This window comes from Hyperolius riggenbachi, chromosome 10, assembly GCF_040937935.1.
Source record: "Hyperolius riggenbachi isolate aHypRig1 chromosome 10, aHypRig1.pri, whole genome shotgun sequence".
NCBI classification, from domain to species: Eukaryota; Metazoa; Chordata; class Amphibia; order Anura; family Hyperoliidae; genus Hyperolius; species Hyperolius riggenbachi.
Window position 1 is genome coordinate 282,268,016 of NC_090655.1, and position 23,922 is coordinate 282,291,937.

The window sequence follows — 23,922 nt, forward strand, 5'->3', positions numbered from 1 at the left end:
TTTTCCCGTAAGTTCTCCCCAGCAGAGAGAAATTACGACATAGGTAAAAGGGAGCTCTTGGCCATAAAGATGGCATTTGAGGAGTGGCGACACTGGCTGGAGGGGACGGAACATGTTATTACAGTTTACACAGATCACAAGAATCTGGAATATATTGAGGGTGCTAAGAGGCTCAACCCGAGACAAGCCTGGTGGGCACTTTTCTTTTCACAATTCCGATTCATAATTACGTATAAACCCGGTAATAAAAATGTAAAAGCTGATGCATTGTCCCGTTGTTTCAAACCGGAGACAGTACAGCCCTCACTCCCTGTCAGCATCTTGCCAGAGCATGTTGTGATTGCAGCCACAGAACCTATGGAGGACCTGGCAGTAACTCTGCAGCCATATCAGTCTGAGGCTCCAGAGGGGAAACCAGATGGGGTATTGTTTGTTCCATTGCATCTGCGGCTGCAGGTGTTACAGATGTTTCATAGCCACAAGAACGCAGGGCATCCTGGTATAGGCAGGACTGAGGAGCTCTTGTCTCGCAGTGTGTGGTGGCCTTCATGGAGGAATGACTGCAAGGATTTTGTTACATCCTGCACCATCTGTGCTCGCAGTAAGCCATCCAGACAGGCTCCTGCGGGTATGTTGCAGTCATTACCCACTCCCACAGAACCATGGACCCACATATCCATGGATTTTGTGGGAGAACTCCCCAATTCTGAGGGAAACACAGTGATTTGGGTCAGAGGCAGCCTTAGAGTACGCGGGGCCTGGGGCGAGTGCTGTATGCGGGGCCTAGAGCCATAAGTGTAGGCCATATACCGTACCACCACACTCATGGCCTTTTAAAGGGAACCTTAATATAAGTAAAAAACAAAACATGAGTTTAACTTACCTGGGGCTTCCACACGCCCCCTGCAGCTGCTCTGTGCCTGCACTGTCATTGAGCGATGATTGCTCAGCGAACCTCCCGACCCCGCTGCGCCCCTCTTTCAGTCGGGTGACTCGCCACTGTCCACTGCACTGCCGCCGGAGAGATACGTAGAGAGCGCACTTTTCTTGGCCGCGACTGGAGGAAGTTACGGGACCAGTACCGGAGCTTCTGGCAGCGGAAGACGGCGGCGTGGGAGCGATCCGTGCGCATGGGGCTGGAGGAAGCCCCAGGTATGTATAAAAAAAAAAATTCTTATGTCTCTGGTACGAGTAAAGTGCTTAGTGCTAATTACTATTAAGCAAGACTTAAATACAAAGAGTTAGGGATGCAACAAACTAATTCAACACCAGCAGTGAAAGGGTAACACACTGCTAGCGTTATCAGGGCTGGCACAGGAGACAAATGCGTAGAAGAGAGAGAGAAGGTGTCGGCTCACCACGGGGAGAGAGCCTGTAGCTGATGTCTGCACTGACGGGTGAGAGTGTCTGTGATCTCTGCACGGCCAGTGTTCCTGTACCTGTCCCCTCCATCTTCAAGAGGAGGCTAGGAGTGGGGACTGGAGAAACGTAGGAAAGCTGCAGGCAGGACTGGAATCCTCCGCAGCTTTTACTATTTCAATAGAGCTGCTGCTCTCTCCTTACTGGCTGGCTGTCTCTGTGCAGGCAGGGGTGCTGGAGCCTTTGCCATCTAACAGCCAGCCACAGCAATTAAGCCCTGCAAAGCAAGTCCAAGTGTGCGGCAGGAAGGGCATGCTGGGTAGCCTCACTCTTTTATTTCCGTTTTCTGCCTGTTGTCGCCTGAAGCTGCCTAAGGAGGCTGAAGCTGCATCAAGCTGCCTCATAGGCAGACCGGCGCTGGTTGTATGTGGCAGCGCGGGGCCTCTTCAGATGTGGGGGCCTGGGGCGATCGCCCCACTTTCCCCCCCAAAGGCCGGCTCTGATTTGGGTTATCGTAGATCGTTTTAGCAAAATGGTCCATTTTGTTCCATTGAAGAAACTTCCCTCGGCCCAGGAGTTGGCAGATCTTTTCATTGTTCAGGTCTTCCGTTTGCACGGAATACCGGTTAATATAGTGTCAGACAGAGGGGTGCAATTTGTGTCCAAGTTTTGGCGGGCCTTTTGTCAGCATTTGGGCCTCACTCTGTCTTTTTCCTCGGGTTTTCACCCCCAAACCAATGGCCAGACCGAGAGAATGAATCAGTCACTGGAGCAGTTCTTCCGATGCTATGTGGCTGACTCACAAGACTGGGTAAAGTTCCTTCCCTTTGCGGAGTTTGCCCACAATAATCTTCGAAACACTTCCTCAGGGTGTTCTTGCTTTTCAGGTGGTTTCTGGAAAGTCACCAAAATTTTGCCCCTTACCTACGTCCAATTCTCCTTTCCCAGCATTAGACAGCTGGCAGAAATCGTGTAAGAGAATTTGGTCGTTGAAAAAAGCCAACCTGGAAAAGGCCTTTAATATACAAAAGAGGCAGGCTGATAGGAAGCGTTCACCGGAATGGGACTTTACCCCGGGAGACATGGTATGGGTATCCACGCGCCACATAGCCTTAAGACAGCCATCGGTTAAATTAGGGCCTAATTATATTGGGCCGTACCCCATTACAGAAAAGATCAATGAGGTAGCATACAGAGTTGCCCTTCCAGCTACCATGAAAGGAGTTAAGTCTTTTCACGTCTCTTTGCTTAAACCTGCTGTGTATGCTGAGTCCTCTCCCCCCCCCCCCCCCCCCGGTAATTGTCAATGGAGAGCCTGAATATGAGGTAGAGGAGATTTTGGATTCTCGTAGGGTGCAGAACTCGCTGCAGTACTTCCAGGCCACTGGAAGGGATATGGTCCTGAGGAGAGGTCATGGGTCCCGGCTCGTCATCTCCATGCTAAAGAATTAAAACAACAGTTTCATTTGTTGCATCCTGACTGTGCTTCAGGGGCGTGTCCGGAGGCCACGCCTCGGGGGGGGGGGGGGGGGGGGGGTAATGTCAGTATTAGCAAAATTAACTCTGCAGCAGAGAGCGGCGCGACCGCCGCTCTCGCGTCTGACGTCACGGCGGATTCCGCCGCCGCCTCCTCGGCATCGCTTCCCACCAAGTCAGGTCTCTCCAGGGTGCATCAGAGCAGAAGGGCGCACGCGCGCACCCAGAGACAGGACCTTTATGCACTGAGGAGGAAGGTCAGCTGACCGGCCGGTCAGCTGACAACTCTGGTCTGACTCTTTGCCATCTGATTGGTTGAGGAGTATGGGCGGAGCCGCGGGCATTACCATTTGCATTTAAGATCCAGGCTTTCAGTACATCGTTGTCTGCTGTTGCTGAAACTTTGCGGTTAAACTCTCAGACCTTAGTTAGTTCCCAGTGTGCTTTGATCCGGCAGGACCCCGGGGATTCACACATAGCTAGGAATTATTGATAGCTATAATTTTAACTGATATTGTTGCCTTTATGTGTATGAAACTTGCCTGAACTTCTGACTATCCTTTGCCTCACGATTCTGTACTCTGCCTATCTGTCTTGTTGCCGACCCCGGCCCGACCTCGACTCTGTCCTTGCCCTCTGATTCTGTACCTCCGCATATCTGATTGTTGCCGACCCTGGCTATACTCTGACTACGATTCTGTTTACCGATTTTGTACTGCGACCTGACCGATCAGTTACCAACCCTGCTTGTATGACCTCTCTTGTTAGTGATAGTCCCCACACTTATTGCATACCCTCATTTGAATCATCCCGCCCTGAAGGCGGAATCAGATTAACCAAAGTATAAAACATACCTGTCAGTCATGTTTTGGCCACACCCTGAGGAAGCACGCAAGCGCGAAACCGGTCGGTGGGTGGAGCTTGAGGACCTGATACCCAATTCATTCAACGTACGTGAACTTTTTTGGAAGCTGTTACGCGGAAGTATTTGTGCGGAGAGATCTTTACGTCTGCAAGACCTACGTTTTACTGGCGGCTTAGCATTCCCGCAGCCAGCGTGATTACATGCTATTCAGCCACACGAGTCACGGACATGGAGCGGTACTGAGGAGGATACAGGCAGAAGGAACTGTGAGTGCAAACTTTATGGGCTGTATGCTTTACAATCATTGAGGCGAACATTGCTTATCCATAAGGACTGTTTGTGCCATCTGAAATGACATTTGCAGCTTGCAGCCTCAGCTTTTGCCCTATTGTTTGCAATATTGCTTGCTAGCCCTCTCCTCCATTAGCTTTGCTGTGCACATGACTGTATAACCTGCCTATCTTGTGAGTCTGCGAGTGGGACTTTCATTATACTCTAAAGGTATTGAACCTGGAGATATGAACCTGGAGATAGGTATATTGGCAACATATTGAACTGTGCAATAGCGCCCTGTCCGTGACAGGATGGACTGACTTGCTTTGATGATCCTTTACAGCTGACTGCATCCAGTTCCATTGTGTTCACAGTATCCATATGCTTAATGGTCCTCGCTCCTTGGACTTTTGGGTTTTATTAGTGGGTGGGTGGGTATTACATTTTTGTCTGACATCCAGTTACACTTTTTTATTAAATTTTGATAGAATAAAGTGAAGATTTTTTGTACCGATTATATACTTGTCTAGTTTTTAGTCCTATCTCGCTTTGTGCACTATTTCCCCATTTTTACTTACTCCCCACAGCCAAGGGGCTATCACTTAGGAGTACTCCTGAGCTACTGTGCACCTAAACACGTGTGATCACAGCTTTATTAAAATACTGACATTTTGCTGTACTCATTACTGTTGTATTACTAACTAGTCTGTTTGAGCTCACTCTGGTCAGCAGAGTTCCACTGATCATTACAAGTACGCTCTCTCTCTCGCACATGCACTAGTACGCTCTCTCTCTCTCTCACACACTCGCACATGCACTAGCACGCACTCTCTCTTACACACTCGCACATTCAGTAGCACGCTTTCTCTCACATGCACGCTCTCTAACACTTGCACATGCACTAGCACGCTCTCTCTCTCTCACACACTCGCACATGCACTAGCACGCACTCTCTCTTACACACTCGCACATTCAGTAGCACCCTTTCTCTCACATGCACGCTCTCTAACACTTGCACATGCACTAGTACGCTCTCTCTCTCTCTCTCACACACTCGCACATGCACTAGCACGCACTCTCTCTTACACACTCGCACATTCAGTAGCACCCTTTCTCTCACATGCACGCTCTCTAACACTTGCACATGCACTAGTACGCTCTCTCTCTCTCTCACACACACCCGCACATGCACTAGCACGCACTCTCTCTTACACACTCGCACATTCAGTAGCACGCTTTCTCTCACATGCACGCTCTCTAACACTTGCACATGCATTAGCACGCTCTCTCTCTCTCTCTCTCACACACTCGCACATGCACTAGCACGCACTCTCTCTTACACACTCGCACATTCAGTAGCACCCTTTCTCTCACATGCACGCTCTCTCTCTCTCTCACACACACAGTCGCACATGCACTAGCACGCTCTCTCTCTCTCTCTCTCTCTCTCTCTCACACACTCGCACATGCACTAGCACGCACTCTCTCTTACACACTCGCACATTCAGTAGCACCCTTTCTCTCACATGCACGCTCTCTAACACTTGCACATGCACTAGCACTCTCTCTCTCACACACGCACTAGTACGCTCTCTCTCTCTCTCACACACTCGCACATGCACTAGCACGCACTCTCTCTTACACACTCGCACATTCAGTAGCACGCTTTCTCTCACATGCACGCTCTCTAACACTTGCACATGCACTAGCACGCTCTCTCTCTCTCACACACTCGCACATGCACTAGCACGCACTCTCTCTTACACACTCGCACATTCAGTAGCACCCTTTCTCTCACATGCACGCTCTCTAACACTTGCACATGCACTAGTACGCTCTCTCTCTCTCTCACACACTCGCACATGCACTAGCACGCACTCTCTCTTACACACTCGCACATTCAGTAGCACCCTTTCTCTCACATGCACGCTCTCTAACACTTGCACATGCACTAGTACGCTCTCTCTCTCTCTCTCACACACACCCGCACATGCACTAGCACGCACTCTCTCTTACACACTCGCACATTCAGTAGCACGCTTTCTCTCACATGCACGCTCTCTAACACTTGCACATGCATTAGCACGCTCTCTCTCTCTCTCTCACACACACTCGCACATGCACTAGCACGCACTCTCTCTTACACACTCGCACATTCAGTAGCACCCTTTCTCTCACATGCACGCTCTCTCTCTCTCTCACACACACAGTCGCACATGCACTAGCACGCTCTCTCTCTCTCTCTCTCTCTCACACACTCGCACATGCACTAGCACGCACTCTCTCTTACACACTCGCACATTCAGTAGCACCCTTTCTCTCACATGCACGCTCTCTCTCTCTCACACACTCGCACATGCACTAGCACGCACTCTCTCTTACACACTTGCACATGCAGTAGCACGCTCTCTCTCTCTCACACACTTGCACATGCACCAGCACGCTCTCTCTCTCTCACACACTCGCTCATGCACTAGCCCACTCTCTCTCCCACACTTGCACATGCAGTAGCACGCTCTCTCTCTCTCACACACTTGCACATGCACCAGCACGCTCTCTCTCTCTCACACACTCGCTCATGCACTAGCCCACTCTCTCTCCCACACTCGCACATGCACTAGCACGTTCTCTCTCTCATACATGCAGATGCACGCTCTCTCTCACACAGTCGCACATACACTAGCACGCTCTCTCTCACACAGTCGCACATGCACTAGCACGCTCTCTCTCACACAGTCGCACATGCACTATCATGCTCTCTCTCACATCATCCAAGATATTGGCCTCAATTCACTAAGCTTTATCAAACACTTTACCAAACGTTTGATAATTTACCTCATGGGTAAAATCTAATTTTAAATTCACTAAGCTGTTACAGATTTATTGAATGTTTTATCGATAAAACATTAGATAAATATAGAACAGCTTAGTGAATTTAAAATTAGATTTTACCCATGAGGTAAATTATCAAACGTTCGGTGAAGTGTTTGATAAAGCTTAGTGAATTGAGGCCATTGTCTAATGTAGGAGTGGTTTCCTCTAATCTCAGACCTCAGTGTTTAAATTGCTGTGTTGTCACTGTGTGATAAATAAGTGGGCTTTGGGTTGCAGTTTGGGCACTCGGTCTGTTGCATGGATGGGGCAGTGCCTCCTATTCCAGCACATAGTTCTACATCAGCAATAAGTGTGGGACCAGAATCCTCTTATGCTGTCTGTACAATGCAGCGTCTAGGCCATCAATGCCGGGGTGTATTTTGTATATTATTAGCTCCACCTCCTCGCTATCAGCCTCAAGGAAAGCTCTGTCACCAGCAGATATCAGCAAAAGTGCAGACATTGATTTATGTATGTTGTAATCACAGGAGAGACACTTGGAGATGCATCAGATTTCCATTCCAATAGGATTTATTTTGTTACATAACACAGAATCATTTCCAGCAATAGCTTCCCACATTTGTCTATAGCAGTGACTGTAACACATATAACAATAACCTGTCCCCCTCTCCACCCCAGAATTCCTGTATCTCCCCTCCAGCCCAAACACCTGTATCCAATCATCTCCTAATTTACATTTGGGGTGCAGCACTGAGGCATTGGGGTGTCTATAGCAGTGATTGTAACATATATAACAATAACCTGTCCCTCTCTCCAACGCAGAATTCCTGTATCTCCCCTCCAGCCCAAACACCTGTATCCAATCATCTCCTAATTTACATTTGGGGTGCAGCACTGAGGCATTGAGGTGTCTATAGCAGTGATTGTAACACATATAACAATAACCTGTCCCCCTCTCCACCCCAGAATTCCTGTATCTCACCTCCAGCCCAAACACCTGTATCCAATCATCTCCTAATTTACATTTGGGGTGCAGCACTGAGGCATTGGGGTGTCTATAGCATGTGACTGTAACACATATAACAATAACCTGTCCCCCTCTCCACCCCAGAATTCCTGTATCACACCTCCAGTCCAAACACCTATATCCAATCATCTCCTAATTTACATTTGGGGTGCAGCACTGAGGCATTGGGGTGTCTATAGCAGTGACTGTAACACATAACAATAACCTGTCCCCCTCTCCACCCCAGAATTCCTGTATCTCACCTCCAGCCCAAACACCTGTATCCAATCATCTCCTAATTTACATCTAGGGTGCAGCACTGAGGCATTGGGGTGTCTATAGCAGTGACTGTAACACATATAACAATAACCTGTCCCTCTCTCCACCCCAGAATTCCTGCATCTCACCTCCAGCCCAATCACCTGTATCCAATCATCTCCTAATTTACATCTAGGGTGCAGCACTGAGGCATTGGGGTGTATCAGCATTATTTGTGCTGGAGTATAATATGTCCTGGGAATACATCTGACTTATAATACCTCATGTTTTGCTGCTATCACATTTATAGTATTATCAGGTAATATAGCTGACAGTCTTCCTCTGTGAGGGTGTAACAAAACAAATCCATAAGGTTACCTATAAAATTCTATAAAGGAGGAGGAGACAGTCACAGTGACGACTGACAGTGAGCTGCATATTATCACACGCTGCACTAGCTGGTGCCAGAATCCCGCATAGAGATGCTTCCTGGGTCTATCTGTGAAACGTGAAAATTCACCTACATTTTATGTACTACATGTACCAGTGTTTATCTCATCATGTCACCTCAGCTCAGGGGCTTTACACAGCAATGCACAGAGCAGCATGAGAGAGTCCTCAGGATTCTATGCAATACGCTGCCATGTGCATCTAGCATAAATGAAAGATTAGAAAAGAGCACTTATAAACACATTAATGGCCTCAATTCACTAAGCTTATCTCCTGTCTTTAATAACTCTTCTAGAGTTGTTACTATGGTGATAAGGCATGTAGTATTCAGGAAACATTTTACCTCAGGCAAACCTAAAGTTAACTCTTCTGTCTTTAAGTTAACTCTTCAATCCTTAAAATAACTCCAGAGTTAAAGACAGGCTGTTAATTAACTGCGTGTGAAAATAACTACAGAGGAGGTAAATTAACTACAGAGGAGGTAAATTAACTACAGAGGAGGTAACTTAACTACAGAGGAGGTAAATTAACTACAGAGGAGGTAACTTAAGGAATGAAGAGTTAAGATAACTCTCTCACTGGTGGAGGTAAGTTTTCTCTTGCCTTATTATCTCCAGCATGATCTTAGTGAATTGAGGCCATTGTGTGAGATCTCTCATGTCTGGCAAGATGTGATTTACATACAAAACATTTCCCACACTCCGCACATGAATAAGGCTTCTCGCCAGCATGAGATCTCTCATGCTGGACAAGATGTGATTTACTTACAAAACATTTCCCACACTCAGCACATGAAAAGGGCTTCTCACCAGTGTGAGATCTCTCATGTGTGACAAGCTGTGATTTATGCCCAAAACATTTCCCACACTCAGCACATGAATAGGGCTTCTCACCAGTGTGAGATCTCTCATGTGGGACAAGGTTTGATTTATAACCAAAACATTTCCCACACTCAACACATGAATAGGGCTTCTCACCAGTGTGAGATCTCTCATGTCTCACAAGCAGTGATTTATGCTCATAACATTTCCCACACTCAGCACATGAATATGGCTTCTCACCAGTATGAGATCTCTCATGTATGACAAGATGTGGTTTTTGCCCAAAACATTTCCCACACTCAGCACATGAATATGGCTTTTCACCAGTGTGAGATCTCTCATGTGTGACAAGCTGTGTTTTACGTACAAAACATTTCCCACACTCTGCACATGAATAGGGCTTCTCACCAGTGTGAGATCTCTCATGTATGACAAGATGTGGTTTTTGCCCAAAACATTTCCCACACTCAGCACATGAATATGGCTTTTCACCAGTGTGAGATCTCTCATGTGTGACAAGCTGTGTTTTACGTACAAAACATTTCCCACACTCTGCACATGAATAGGGCTTCTCACCAGTGTGAGATCTCTCATGCTGGACAAGATGTGATTTATACCCAAAACATTTCCCACACTCAGAACATGAATATGGCTTCTCACCAGTGTGAGATCTTTCATGTTGGACAAGATGTGGTTTTTGCCCAAAACATTTCCCACACTCAGAACATGAATATGGCTTTTCACCAGTGTGTGATCTCTCATGTGTGACAAGACTTGATTTCTTAGTAAAACATTTCCCACACTCAGCACATGAATAGGGCTTCTCACCAGTGTGAGATCTCTCATGTATGAGAAGTTTTGATTTGTGCACAAAACATTTCCCACATGTGGAACAGAAATAAGACCCTCCAGCAGGGGGAGAGCTGTGCTGGGTATGGGGCCCCTCGGAGTTAGACAAGTGAAGGGAGTCGGGGGGAATATTTGGGGTAACCAGGATATCTGCAGAAGACTCTTGTCCAGTGACATCATCTTCCGTTGTACAGTCTGTGGATACAGAGAGACGAGTCTCTGAGAGGTTCCTGATGCCGGGACTCCGCCCTGCAAATAGAGAAACATCATCACTTCCTGTTAGAGAATTCTGAGGGGAGGAGCAATTATCATTAGGGATGGTCAGTGAGCTGCTGATAATTCCAAGTTGCTGCAAAGTTTATGCAGATTAGAAATGAACCAAATGCAGCAGCTGCATAACGTTGCATATAATTAGCATACAAGTCACAGTTATTTGCATGTCACTGACCCTCCCTGCAGCTACAGCATTGGCCATACATGGAAAGCAGTCAGCACCTTGGTGATCACACTGGTGGCTCACGCTCCTCTCTCATCTCCTTACCGGTAAGCGCGCACTTACACAATTGTTTGGCGGTTCTACCTCCCTGATTATATCACTGCGCTGCCATTCTTTTCCTCTCCGCTTTGGGCGATTCTCCTCTTCCGGCAGTGTCTGGTCCGCTACTCCTCTATTGGCACTTTCTTTTCCACCTCCTTAGTGTGCACGGTCCCTTGTCCTGCAGAAACTCTCCTACCTCTAGCACTGCCCCTCATTCATCTTTACCTTGCGCCCCAGGACAGGAGTTGTGTTTGTCCCTTTGGATGTATTACCTGTCATACTGTACGAGATATATTCTATATGGAGCTTATAGTGAACCTCCAGACTAAAAATCTACTCAGCAGTACTGAAAAGGCTTGGTGTTTATTTAACAGTTTTACAGCATCAGAACATTGTTTTTCTTACCCAAGCCTCATTTTTAGCTGCACAGAAGAAAACTGCCTAGGCATTTTCCCCCTGATGCTGTGCAAAGCATGATGGGATTTCTGATGTTGTTGTTCTTGTTTTGCTGTTTTGGTGCAAATTTGTTTGTTTTACTTGTGAATTTGAGATTTGAAGCCTAGCGCACGCAGCTGGGAGGGGTGATCAGGACACAGGACAGTTGGAACTGTGTCTCATGCTCCCTGTCACCTCCTTTCAACCAAAAAGATGGCTGCCCCCATGAAATCACAAATCTTTGCCTGTTCTTTTAAAACAGGGTGGGTAAGAGATCATATTACCTATTTTAATGAACATAACTAATGTAACTTAAAGACAGTATGTTTGTTTAGACTGAAGTTCCCCTTTAATACTATTAATAGATTCATTGAGCCTTTGCCATCCAGGTGTTCTTATTTTTAATATGTTTTTAATCCTGTAATAACATTATACCAATAAAGGCTATTTTTAATTTGAATTATTTAGTTGTGGTGCGGTTCTTAAATGGACAGCTTGTTCTTTCCTTGCAATACAATGTGGCGTCAGTTACACATTCTTATTACCATTGTTTCCTCATGTCACTCATATGTCCCGTGTAATGTCCCTTTATCTCTCTCTTGTTTGGCCAGTAGCACTTTGTCACCCCCAACTGTGACCAATCTGTGTACAGTAATGTACAGTGATCATTATCAGCTTATTACAGGCCAGTAACACTAAGTCACCGTTACTGTGACCAATCTGTGTACATTAAAGTACAGTGACCATTATCAGCTTATTACAGGCCAGCAACACTACTCACCTCCTACTGTGACCAATCTGTGTACAGTAATGTACAGTGACCATTATCAGCTTATTACAGGCCAGCAACACTACTCACCTCCTACTGTGACCAATCTTTGTACAGTAATGTACAGTGACCATTATCAGCTTATTACAGGTCGGTAACACTAAGCCACCCCTACTGTGACCAATCTGTGTACAGTAGTGTACAGTGACCATTATCAGCTTATTACAGGCCAGTAACACTAAGTCACCCCTACAGTGACCAATCTGTGTACAGTAATGTACAGAGACCATTATCAGCTTATTACAGGCTGGTAACACTAAGTCACCTCCTACTGTGACCAATCTGTGTACAGTAATGTACAGAGACCATTATCAGCTTATTACAGGCTGGTAACACTAAGCCACTCCTACTGTGACCAATCTGTGTACAGTAATGTACAGTGACCATTATCAGCTTATTACAGGCCAGTAACACTAAAGGTCCGTACACACGCCGGACTTTAGGCAACGACGGGTCCGTCGTTGCCTCCCGCTGGGTGGGCGTGCCAGCGACAGTCCGGCGTGTGTACGCTCTGTCGTCAGACTGATACGGCTGTTTCTGAGCGATCCGCCGGGCGGATCGCTCAGAAACAGCCGTATCAGTCTGACGACAGAGCGTACACACGCCGGACTGTCGCTGGCACGCCCACCCAGCGGGAGGCAACGACGGACCCGTCGTTGCCTAAAGTCCGGCGTGTGTACGGACCTTAAGTCACCCCTACTGTGACCAATCTGTGTACAGTAATGTACAGTGACCATTATCAGCTTATTATAGGCCAGTAACACTAAGTCACCCCTACTGTGACCAATCTGTGTACAGTAATGTACAGAGACCATTATCAGCTTATTACAGGCTGGTAACACTAAGTCACCCCTACTGTGACCAATCTGTGTACAGTAATGTACAGAGACCATTATCAGCTTATTACAGGCTGGTAACACTAAGTCACCCCTACTGTGACTAATCTGTGTACAGTAATGTACAGTGACCATTATCAGCTTATTACAGAACAAATAACACTAAGGCCTTCATAGAGCACAGTGCAGTAAATGTAAAATGCTCTGTAAATCACAGAATTCTGTATTTTTGACTTGTGTGCTAATTCATAAAAATGTTCACAGGTGCGGTAGAAGTTCAGTAATTTACCGGCTTCAGTAGACAAAAGTCTGTGCAGAGACAGCGTTACAATAGTAAGAGGCATCCTGACATCCCTTTAGATATACATGTTTTGCTACACTGTTTGTTATACTGCCTCTGCCCCAACTCTGAATCTGTCTATTAGTCTTTCTTAACATTTTATTTATTTGCCACAGCTTAGATGAACTCCCAGGAGACTTTACACACGCCCTGCTTAGATGATTTCCCCACCAGCTACTTTGCAGCTTCAAACAGAAACTGAAGAGGTTAAACTGCTGAAGGGAGACAGGAGAAACTTATTTTGTTCCGTTCTCTCTGCTCACTGCCTGGGGGTAGAAAAGCAGGATCTGCCAGAGGAGGCTTCATGTCCTATCAAAATGCATCATCTCGACTCACAGGAGACAGGGGCTGTTTCTATTGGCTTCTGCTCCTGTCAGTCATAGCTTATCCCTCTCTGCTTGTCTGAGTCACGCTGGCTTCCCACAGTATCGCAGTCTCCGCTGTCATTTCACCAATCGCCACACCAGAGGTGACGGTAACATTTCAGGCTTTTACCGCATGATCTATCCTTTATGAATTGGCATTTACTGAGGCATTTACCACACAAGTCAGTAATTTAGCTCATTGCTCGGTACTTTCAGCTTTTCATGCAGTAACAGCCTTTATGAATCAACATTTTCCTAAGTGCTCGGTAAAGTCCGCTGTTTTCTGCATTACTGAATGTGCTAATGCTTTATGAATGAGCCCCAAAGTGTCTTATGTGACTGTACAGTATAAGACAAAAATTCAAGAATAATTGTTTTAGATGACAAAAACCTAACATGAGTATTTAGTATAACCCCTAATATGGCCAGTCTGTGAGCAGTGACAGGGTCATAATAACTAAAAAAAATATTAATATTGATTACTCACCTGTTTTGCTCTCTGTAAGAGGGTCCTCTATAGCTGTCCTCATCATGTCACCCTCCTCCATAGGCTGCTGATCACTCCTCACATACATCTCTTCTTCTTCCTCTTTACTTGTCCTCATCATGTCACCCTCCTCCATAGACTGCTGATCACTCCTCACATACGTCTCTTCTTCTTCCTCTTTACTTGTCCTCATCATGTCACCCTCCTCCATAGACCGCTGATCATTCCTCACATACGCCTCTTCTTCTTCCTCTTTACTTGTCCTCATCATGTCACCCTCCTCCATAGACTGCTGATCACTCCTCACATACGTCTCTTCTTCTTCCTCTTTACTTGTCCTCATCATGTCACCCTCCTCCATACACTGCTGATCACTCCTCACATATGTCTCTTCTTCTTCCTCTTTACTTGTCCTCATCATGTCACCCTCCTCCATACACTGCTGATCACTCCTCACATATGTCTCTTCTTCTTCCTCTTTAATTGTCCTCATCATGTCACCCTCCTCCATAGACTGCTGATCACTTCTCACATACGTCTCTTCTTCTTTCTCTTTACTTGTCCCCATCATGTCACCCTCCTCCATAGACTGCTGATCACTCCTCACATATGTCTCCTCTTCTTCCTCTTTACTTGTCCCCATCATGTCACCCTTCTCCATAGACTGCTGATCACTTCTCACATACGTCTCTTCTTCTTTCTCTTTACTTGTCCCCATCATGTCACCCTCCTCCATAGACTGCTGATCACTCCTCACATATGTCTCCTCTTCTTCCTCTTTACTTGTCCCCATCATGTCACCCTCCTCCATAGACTGCTGATCACTTCTCACATACATATCTTCTTCTTCCTCTTTACATGTCCCCATCATGTCACCCTCCTCCATAGACTGCTGATCACTTCTCACATACGTATCTTCTTCCTCTTTACATGTCCCCATCATGTCACCCTCCTCCATAGACTGCTGATCACTCCTCACATATGTCTCTTCTTCTTCCTCTTTACTTGTCCTCATCACGTCCCCCTCCTCCACAGACTGCTGATCACTCCTCACATACGTCTCTTCTTCTTCCTCTTTACTTGTCCTCATCACGTCCCCCTCCTCCACAGACTGCTGATCACTCCTCACATACGTCTCTTCTTCTTCCTCTTTACTTGTCCTCATCATGTCTCCCTCCTCCATAGACTGCTGATCACTTCTCACATACGTCTCTTCTTCTTCCTCTTTACTTGTCCTCATCATATCGCCCTCCTCCATAGACTGCGGATCACTCCTCACATACATCTCTTCTTCCTCTTTACTTGTCCTCATAATGTCCCCCTCCTCCATAGACTGCTGATCACTCCTCACATACGTCTCTTCTTCTTCCTCTTTACTTGTCCTCATCATGTCCCCCTCCTCCATAGACTGCTGATCACTCCTCACATACATCTCTTCTTCTTCCTCTTTACTTGTCCCCATCATGTCACCCTCCTCCATAGACTGCTGATCACTCCTCACATACGTCTCTTCTTCTTCCTCTTTACATGTCCTCATCATGTCACCCTCCTCCATAAACTGCTGATCACTCCTCACATATGTGTCTTCTTCTTCCTCTTTACTTGTCCTCATCATGTCCCCCTCCTCCATAGACTGCTGATCACTCCTCACATACGTCTCTTCTTCTTCCTCTTTAAGCACAGCAGCACTTCCATGTATCAGTTCTCCACACTAAGTGCTCAGAATGAGAGGAAATGTAAAATGTGAACACAGATAACGGCAATCACAGAAGGAAACAATGTCATACAGTACAGAGTCACTGATGACCCTCATCCAACCTACCTGATAATGGTGGGGGGTAGTGGGAACTTCTTGTGAACAATCCTGGGAATAAGAAGGACCTGTACATCTCTCTGGTGGGTTTCTGTTACTGGATCCATCTGTAGGAAACACACACACTGACTGAATACATTGTCTCTATGTGTTTATCAGATGATGGGGGATCTAGGTGGACAATCCTGGGAATAAAGAGGACCTGTACATCTCTCTGGTGGGTTTCTGTTACTGGAGACATCTGTAGGAAACACACACACTGACTGAATACATTGTCTCTATGTGTTTATCAGATGATGGGGGATCTAGGTGGACAATCCCGGGAATAAAGAGGACATGTACACCTCTCTGGTGGGTTTCTGTTACTGGATCCATCTGTAGGAAACACACACACTGACTGAATACATTGTCTCTATGTGATTATCAGATGATGGGAGAGCTAGGTGGGCAATCCTGGGAATAAAGATGACCTGTACATCTCTCTGGTGGGTTTCTGTTACTGGATACATCTGTAGGAAACACACACACTGACTGAATACATTGTCTCTATGTGTTTATCAGATGATGGGGGATCTAGGTGGACAATCCTGGGAATAAAGAGGACCTGTACATCTCTCTGGAGAGTTTCTGTTACTGGATACATCTGTAGGTAACACACACTGACTGAATACATTGTCTCTATGTGATTATCAGATGATGGGGGATCTAGGTGCACAATCCTGGGAATAAAGAGGACCTGTACATCTCTCTGGTGGGTTCTGTTACTGGATACATCTGTAGGAAACACACACACTGACTGAATACATTGTCTCTGTGTGTTTATCAGATGATGGGGGATCTAGGTGGACAATCCTGGGAATAAGAAGGACCTGTACATCTCTCTGGTGGGTTTCTGTTACTGGATACATCTGTAGGAAACACACACTGACTGAATACATTGTCTCTATGTGTTTATCAGATGATGGGGGATCTAGGTGGACAATCCTGGGAATAAAGAGGACCTGTACATCTCTCTGGTGGGTTTCTGTTACTGGATACATCTGTAGGAAACACACACACTGACTGAATACATTGTCTCTATGTGATTATCAGATGATAGGGGATCTAGGTGGACGATCCCGGGAATAAAGAGGACCTGTACATCTCTCTGGTGGGTTTCTGTTACTGGATACATCTGTAGGGAACACACACACTGACTGAATACATTGTCTCTATGTGTTTATCAGATGATGGGGGATCTAGGTGGACAATCCTGGGAATAAAGAGGACCTGTACATCTCTCTGATGGGTTTCTGTTACTGGATACATCTGTAGGTAACACACACTGACTGAATACATTGTCTCTATGTGCTTATCAGATGATGGGGGATATAGGGGACCCTCCATACTGTGCTCTCATTTAGAAGAAATAAAAGTCTACTTTTACCCGGTGATGTAAGGCGTGGCTGATTCTCCATCTTAGCATCCTTGTAGAGGTCCTGGTGTCCTTCTATATACTGCCCCTCCTCCATGGAGAAATAGATGGCAACATCCTGAAATTTCATAGGAACCTGACACACACAATAATACAGTCACTACCCTGATACACCTTTTACTGTTACTGGATAATGTCCCATAATTCCCAGCACCGCTCACCTCTCCTTTAAGCAGCTCTATCATCTTCCTGGTGATTTCCAGAATCTTCTGTTTGGTGTGCTCCTCAGATATCAGGGAGTGAGGTGGGGGCACCGTGATGGTCACATGATCACCAGACTTCACTGGAGGAAAACTCTAAGAAAAGATTACGGAACTAATGTAACATGATCTCCCAGAATCCTCCTCACCTCTCCAGTCAGTGTTGTGTTTTCTTTTTGTTTTATTTTAATAAAGATGACAGTGGCATCATGTGACCTCCCAGAATCCTCCTCACCTCTCCAGTCAGCAGACAAATGATCTCCAGGGTGAGGTTGAATATCCTCTCGGTCATGTGACTCTGGTCCTCCTCCATCCTCAGTGATGTGGTCATGTGATCTGTACAGGATGCTGCTGCCTTTGGATAGATAATAATGGTAGTATAATTCAGGTTGCACAGTTGTCAGTGGTGAAACTACCAATACAGCACCCCCCCTCTCGCCAGCACTGCCCATTGCTGTCACTTGTGGGTGTGCGTGTGTGTGGGGGGGGGGGGAATGCAGAGCATTGCAGGAAAGCATAATAAGCTGGTTTATAGCTACCTGTGCTCTATAATCACAGCGTGCTGCAGTCCTGTCCTCCCTCTGCCTCCTCTACAGCTGACCTCCTCTCCTCACATCCCCCTCCCACTGTTACCATTCCTGGGATGTTACAGCAGTGCTGGTAGTGGTAGATGGATGAGGATATGAGGAGAGGCAGAGACAGAGGGTAATGGGAGCAGAGGACTGGAGCACACTGTGACAGCTAGCTATAAACCAATGTAAATCCTTCCTTTTACTACTCTGCATGGAGGTGGGGGATGGGAAAAATACTGGAGTGTGGGCATGGCTATACTGGGGATAATGGCATTACTGGGGTGGGGGACATTACACACTGGAGGATAATGGCAATGCTGGGGGACACCGGGGGGACATGGCTATACTGGGGGAGAAATGGCATTACTGGGGTGGGGGACATTACATACTGGAGGATAATGGCAATGCTGGGGGACACAAGGAGGACATGGCTATACTGGGGAGAAATGGCATTACTGGAGTCGGGGACAATACATACTGGAGGGTAATGACAATGCTGGGGACACAGGGGGACCTGGCTATACTGGGGAGAAATGGCATTACTGGGGTGGGGGACATTACATACTGGAGGATAAAGGCACTGCTGGGGGACACAGGGAGGACATGGCTATACTGGGGGAGAAATGGCATTACTGGAGTCGGGGACAATACATACTGGAGGGTAATGACAATGCTGGGGACACAGGGGGACCTGGCTATACTGGGGAGAAATGGCATTACTGGGGTGGGGGACATTACATAGTGGAGGATAATGGCAATGCTGGGGGACACAGGGGAACATGGCTATACTGAGGGAGAAATGGCATTACTGGGGTGGGGGACATTACATACTGGAGGATAATGGCAATGCTGGGGGACACAGGGGGAACATGGCTATACTGGGGGAGAAATGGCATTACTGGTGTGGGGGACATTACATACTGGAGGATAATGGCAATGCTGGGGGACACAGGGGGAACATGGCTATACTGGGGGAGAAATGGCATTACTGGGGTGGGGGACATTACATACTGGAGGATAATGGCAATGCTGGGGGACACAGGGAGGACATGGCTATACTGGGGGAGAAATGGCATTACTGGTGTGGGGGACATTACATACTGGAGGATAATGGCAATGCTGGGGGACACAGGGAGGACATGGCTATACTGGGGGTGAAATTGCATTACTGGGGGTGAAATTGCATTACTGGGGAGGGGGACATTACATACTGGAGGATAATGGCAATGCTGGGGGACACAGGGGGGACATGGCTATACTGGGAAAGAAATGGCATTACTGGGGTGGGGGACATTACATACTGGAGGATAATGGCAATGCTGGGGGACACAGGGGGGACATGGCTACACTGGGGGAGAAACGGCATTACTGGGGTGGGGGACATTACATACTGGAGGATAATGGCAATGCTGGGGGACACAGGGGGACATGGCTATACTGGGGGAGAAATGGCATTACTGGTGTGGGGGACATTATATACTGGAGGATAATGGCAATGCTGGGGGACACAGAGGAGACATGGCTATACTGGGAAAGAAATGGCATTACTGGGGTGGGGGACATTACATACTGGAGGATAATGGCAATGCTGGGGGACACAGGGGGGCGTGGCTATACTGGGGGAAAAATGGCATTACTGGGGTGGGGGACATTACATACTGGAGGATAATGGCAATGCTGGGGGACACCGGGAGGACATGGCTATACTGGGGGAGAAATGGCATTACTGGGGTGGGGGGACATTACATACTGGAGGATAATGGCAATGCTGGGGACACAGGGAAGACATGGCTATTTTCTCAACTTGTTCCTATTGTTCTCCTTAAAGGGAACCCAAGATGAAATGGATATGGAGGCTGCCATATTTATTTCCTTTTCAACAATACCAGTTGCCTGGCTGTCCTCCTGATCCTATGTCTCTAATACTTTCAGCCACAGACCCTGTACAAGCATGCAGCAGATCAGGTACTCTGCTGACTCAGATTTTACTGGATTAGCCATAAACTTGTTCAAGTCACACTACTTATGCCAGAAGATCAACAGGGCTGCCAGGCAACTGGCATGGTTTTCAAGGAAATGAATATGGCAGCCTCCATATCATTCTCACCTCGGGTTCACTTTAACATATGGGTGCAATTAAAGGAACACTATCAATACGCAGATGTTCTAAAATGACAATGTAAATAGAATGTTGAAGTAGCTGTGTAAACATTTTTCTACTTTTTATGTTAAAGATCAGAGGCAAGAGTTGTAATTCTTTGTGTGCAGATATTGCTACATTGGCACGATTCATTTGCAAAGGTGTGCGCTTCAGCATTACACAGCCAGTGCGGTTCTTTGCATGTCAGACTGCAGAGTTCTAGGAAAAGCCTCGGGTGTCAGGTTTCACACACAATGACAAACAAGACGCATTTCCTCTGCTCTCTATGGAGACAGCTCAGTCAGAGACACAGGCAGCTGCCAGTGAGAGCTTTCTCACACACAGGGTTAACAGATGTAGTGTGAAGGAATCCCCCTCCTCTCAGGGCTTTTTCACACTAGAGGCCTTTTTCTGTGTTTTACCGTCACGGCCATAGTTTGCATTTTCCATGGTAAAATGAAAGTCCATAGCCTTTCATTTTACCTTTCACACTTAATGCCGCAATTTTGAGCGTTGCATTTTGAAGCTCCCCTGCACTTTTTCAGGGGCGACCGAGTGTTCGCGTTTCAATGATAGTCAATGGAAAATACAAACTACAGCTTTATTAATACGTTTCACCGCTGCAAAAAAATACCCAGAATTCAGTTAAAAAACAAACAAAAACACGTTTTCAGAGCTGTAAAACGCTATGGAAAACTTTGAAAAACCCTATGGAAAAGCTATGTATTGGCGTTGAAAGGCATAAAAACGCCTCCAAAAAGCACCAGACAGAACGCTAACAGCAAAAGGCAGCAGTTTAGCCTTTTCTACTGCAGCCTCTAGGGCAGGCATGGGCAAACTTGGCCCTCCAACTGTTATGGAACTACAAGTCCCACAATGCATTGCAGGAGTCTGACAGCCACAGTCATGACTCAAAGGCAAATGCATTGTGGGACTTGTAGTTCCGTAACAGCTGGAGGGCCGAGTTTGCCCATGCCTGGTCTAGTGGGAAAGAGGATTGGCCATCAGTAAAGTGTGAAAGCCGGCATTTGATAACAGTAAAGAGATAAACATTCAGATGTATACAGTACACCAGTACTTAGCAGCACTTCCCAAACTATTCTCATCTCAATTAAAAAAAACAAAAACATTGCAATCGATAGTGTTCCTTAAACTGCTAGATTGGGTGCTATTCCTCAATATAATGTTGCCCCTAAAATCTTTTGGTGAAATTTAATATTAATTTGCTTCAGTTCTGCAAAACAGTCCAGTAAATGAAGAGTGCTGAGTGCTTAGTTGTGGACCCAGAAGAGGCTATAAGTGTCGGGGTGCAGATTGTAGGCGGAGCTCTGGAGTGACGGGCTGATTGAGATCCACATTATTCAGGCCCCTCTTAAACATGCATTGCAAGTGTGGCTTGTGTTACCCTGTTTAACTGCAGGATAGCGCAACAGCAATGCAAGGCAATGGGGCCTAGCACACTTAACGTGTTGCACAGGAAGTGCCCGATCCACCGCTGAGCCGATGCAGGGGAAACAGCGCGTTACCACCGGAGTTCCGCAGCAACGGAAGTAATGTAAGTCAGAGGGCGATGCAGACTTTTTACAAAGGTTGGCGGTGGCGTTGTGGCGCACATGGGCGGAACAACAGGATGCGTCGGGGATCCCGGTGACGTCCTTCCTGTCCAGCAAGGCGTATGTCACTGGGCGAGGGGCACTGAGGGGTATGCAGGGGGAGGGGGGGGGGGTTCTATGCATATAACCTGTCTGCGTATTCTGCTGCAGGGTCATGTGCTTCTGCAATGCGATGGGGCGGGGCATCAGATAAAGTGTCTAACCGGCCTTAAAGCGGACCCGAACCAAACATTTTTTTTAATTCAAAATAATTAGTTGCAGCACTCTGACACATACAAAGATAAATAAACACTCCTTCAAGCCTATGAGCATTTCAGTGCATGCTTTTCAAACTTTTCTTTCCATAACTAGGGTTATACAGGTGGCAGCCATTAGCAATTCCTCCATTGCCGGACACCACCTACTCCACCAGTCTGCCGGATTCTGTCCCGGCAATATGAAAGGAAGGGAGGGGTTCCTCCAATAAATGTAAAATATTTTATATTTGTCAGCATGCAGCTGAAAAAAGGCTGCTATTTATTATTATAATTTAGAAAATAGATTTTATTTCTGAAATCTTGTATTTTTAGTTTGGGTCCACTTTAAAGGGAACCAGAGACGAACAAGACCGTATAAAATATACTGTACATACCTGGGGCCAAGGGCCTAACTAGAACCGCCCCCCCCCCCCCTTGGAAATATTTGGATCGGCCTGTTGAGGGCTGTTTTCGGGGGCAGGAGGGGTCGCAGCATGAGGGGAGAGCACTGGACATAGTCGGGGACGGGGGACAGCCCTCAGCGCTCCCCCTCCAGCATCTATCACAGTGGCAGCAGCGGCAGGCAGCAATACATACTTCCATTCACCGCGGAGGTCCGATCTCAAGTGCCTGTTTAAAGGAAGTAGCGTCAGACACTTAAAGAGTGGAACCTCCGGCAGTGGATGGAGGTGAGTGTTCGTGCCCGCCGCTGCTGCTAGTGATAGATGCTGGAGGGGGAGCGCTGAGAGTCCGAGGTAGGGGGGGGGGGGAGGGGGACCTGTCCCCTCTCCCCACTGATGTCCAATGCTTTCCCCTTATGCTGCAACCCCTCCTGACCCCCAAAACGGCCATGAGTGGGCCCCTGAGGGGCCCGGGCTCACCCGCGGCTGCATGGCTTGCAGCCCTTATTATTACGCCCTTGCCTGGGGCTTCCTCCAACACCTCCGGCCTGATCACTCCCACGGCTTCCTTTACTTCCTCTCTGTTCGCCCACAATTGACTCTGGAATGTCCTCTGATCCAGGGCCAACTGCGCATGTGCAGTCCGGCCAGGTGCGCTCCCCTGTCTCACTCTCGTCACAGAGCGTACTGTGCAGGCGACATGAATGCAGAGGGAGCGTACTGTGCAGGCGACATGAATGCAGAGGGAGCGTACTGTGCAGGCGACATGAATGCAGAGGGTGCGTACTGTGCAGGCGACATGAATGCAGAGGGAGCGTACTGTGCAGGCGACATGAATGCAGAGGGAGCGTACTGTGCAGGAGACATGAATGCAGAGGGAGCGTACTGTGCAGGCGACATGAATGCAGAGGGAGCGTACTGTGCAGGCGACATGAATGCAGAGGGAGCGTACTGTGCAGGCGACATGAATGCAGAGGGAGCGTACTGTGCAGGCGACATGAATGCAGAGGGAGCGTACTGTGCAGGCGACATGAATGCAGAGGGAGCGTACTGTGCAGGCGACATGAATGCAGAGGGAGCGTACTGTGCAGGCGACATGAATGCAGAGGGAGCGTACTGTGCAGGCGACATGAATGCAGAGGGAGCGTACTGTGCAGGCGACATGAATGCAGAGGGTGCGTACTGTGCAGGCGACATGAATGCAGAGGGAGCGTACTGTGCAGGCGACATGAATGCAGAGGGAGCGTACTGTGCAGGCGACATGAATGCAGAGGGAGCGTACTGTGCAGGAGACATGAATGCAGAGGGAACGTACTGTGCAGGCGACATGAATGCAGAGGGAGCGTACTGTGCAGGCGACATGAATGCAGAGGGAGCGTAATGTGCAGGCGACATGAATGCAGAGGGAGCGTACTGTGCAGGCGACATGAATGCAGAGGGAGCGTACTGTG

At 47.3% G+C, this 23,922-nt stretch overlaps 3 protein-coding genes across 3 annotated transcripts in view; 1 reads left to right on the forward strand and 2 right to left on the reverse strand.

Annotated features, from left to right (window-relative positions):
- The window catches only part of LOC137535879 (uncharacterized), a 143,518-nt gene extending 128,115 nt beyond the window's left edge, over window positions 1–15,403 (reverse strand). Inside the window, exons 1-2 of the mRNA XM_068257758.1 lie at window positions 14,023–15,403; window positions 9,182–10,441 (exon numbers count right to left, since the gene is read on the reverse strand). Of these exons, the coding sequence (XP_068113859.1) occupies window positions 9,182–10,441; window positions 14,023–15,352 (2,590 nt within the window). The 5' untranslated portion in view covers window positions 15,353–15,403. The remainder of the gene's footprint in view (window positions 1–9,181; window positions 10,442–14,022) is intronic.
- The window catches only part of LOC137537252 (uncharacterized), a 1,269,057-nt gene that overhangs the window by 544,993 nt on the left and 700,142 nt on the right, over window positions 1–23,922 (forward strand). The window lies entirely within an intron of this gene.
- On the reverse strand, window positions 15,409–17,827 carry LOC137535881 (gastrula zinc finger protein XlCGF66.1-like). Its single transcript, XM_068257759.1, has 6 exons — window positions 17,745–17,827; window positions 17,471–17,605; window positions 17,262–17,385; window positions 15,845–15,942; window positions 15,534–15,733; window positions 15,409–15,418 (listed from the first exon to the last, which is right to left on the reverse strand). The coding sequence occupies exons 1-6, from the start codon at window positions 17,820–17,822 to the stop codon at window positions 15,409–15,411; spliced, it is 645 nt and encodes a 214-aa protein (XP_068113860.1). The 5' UTR covers window positions 17,823–17,827.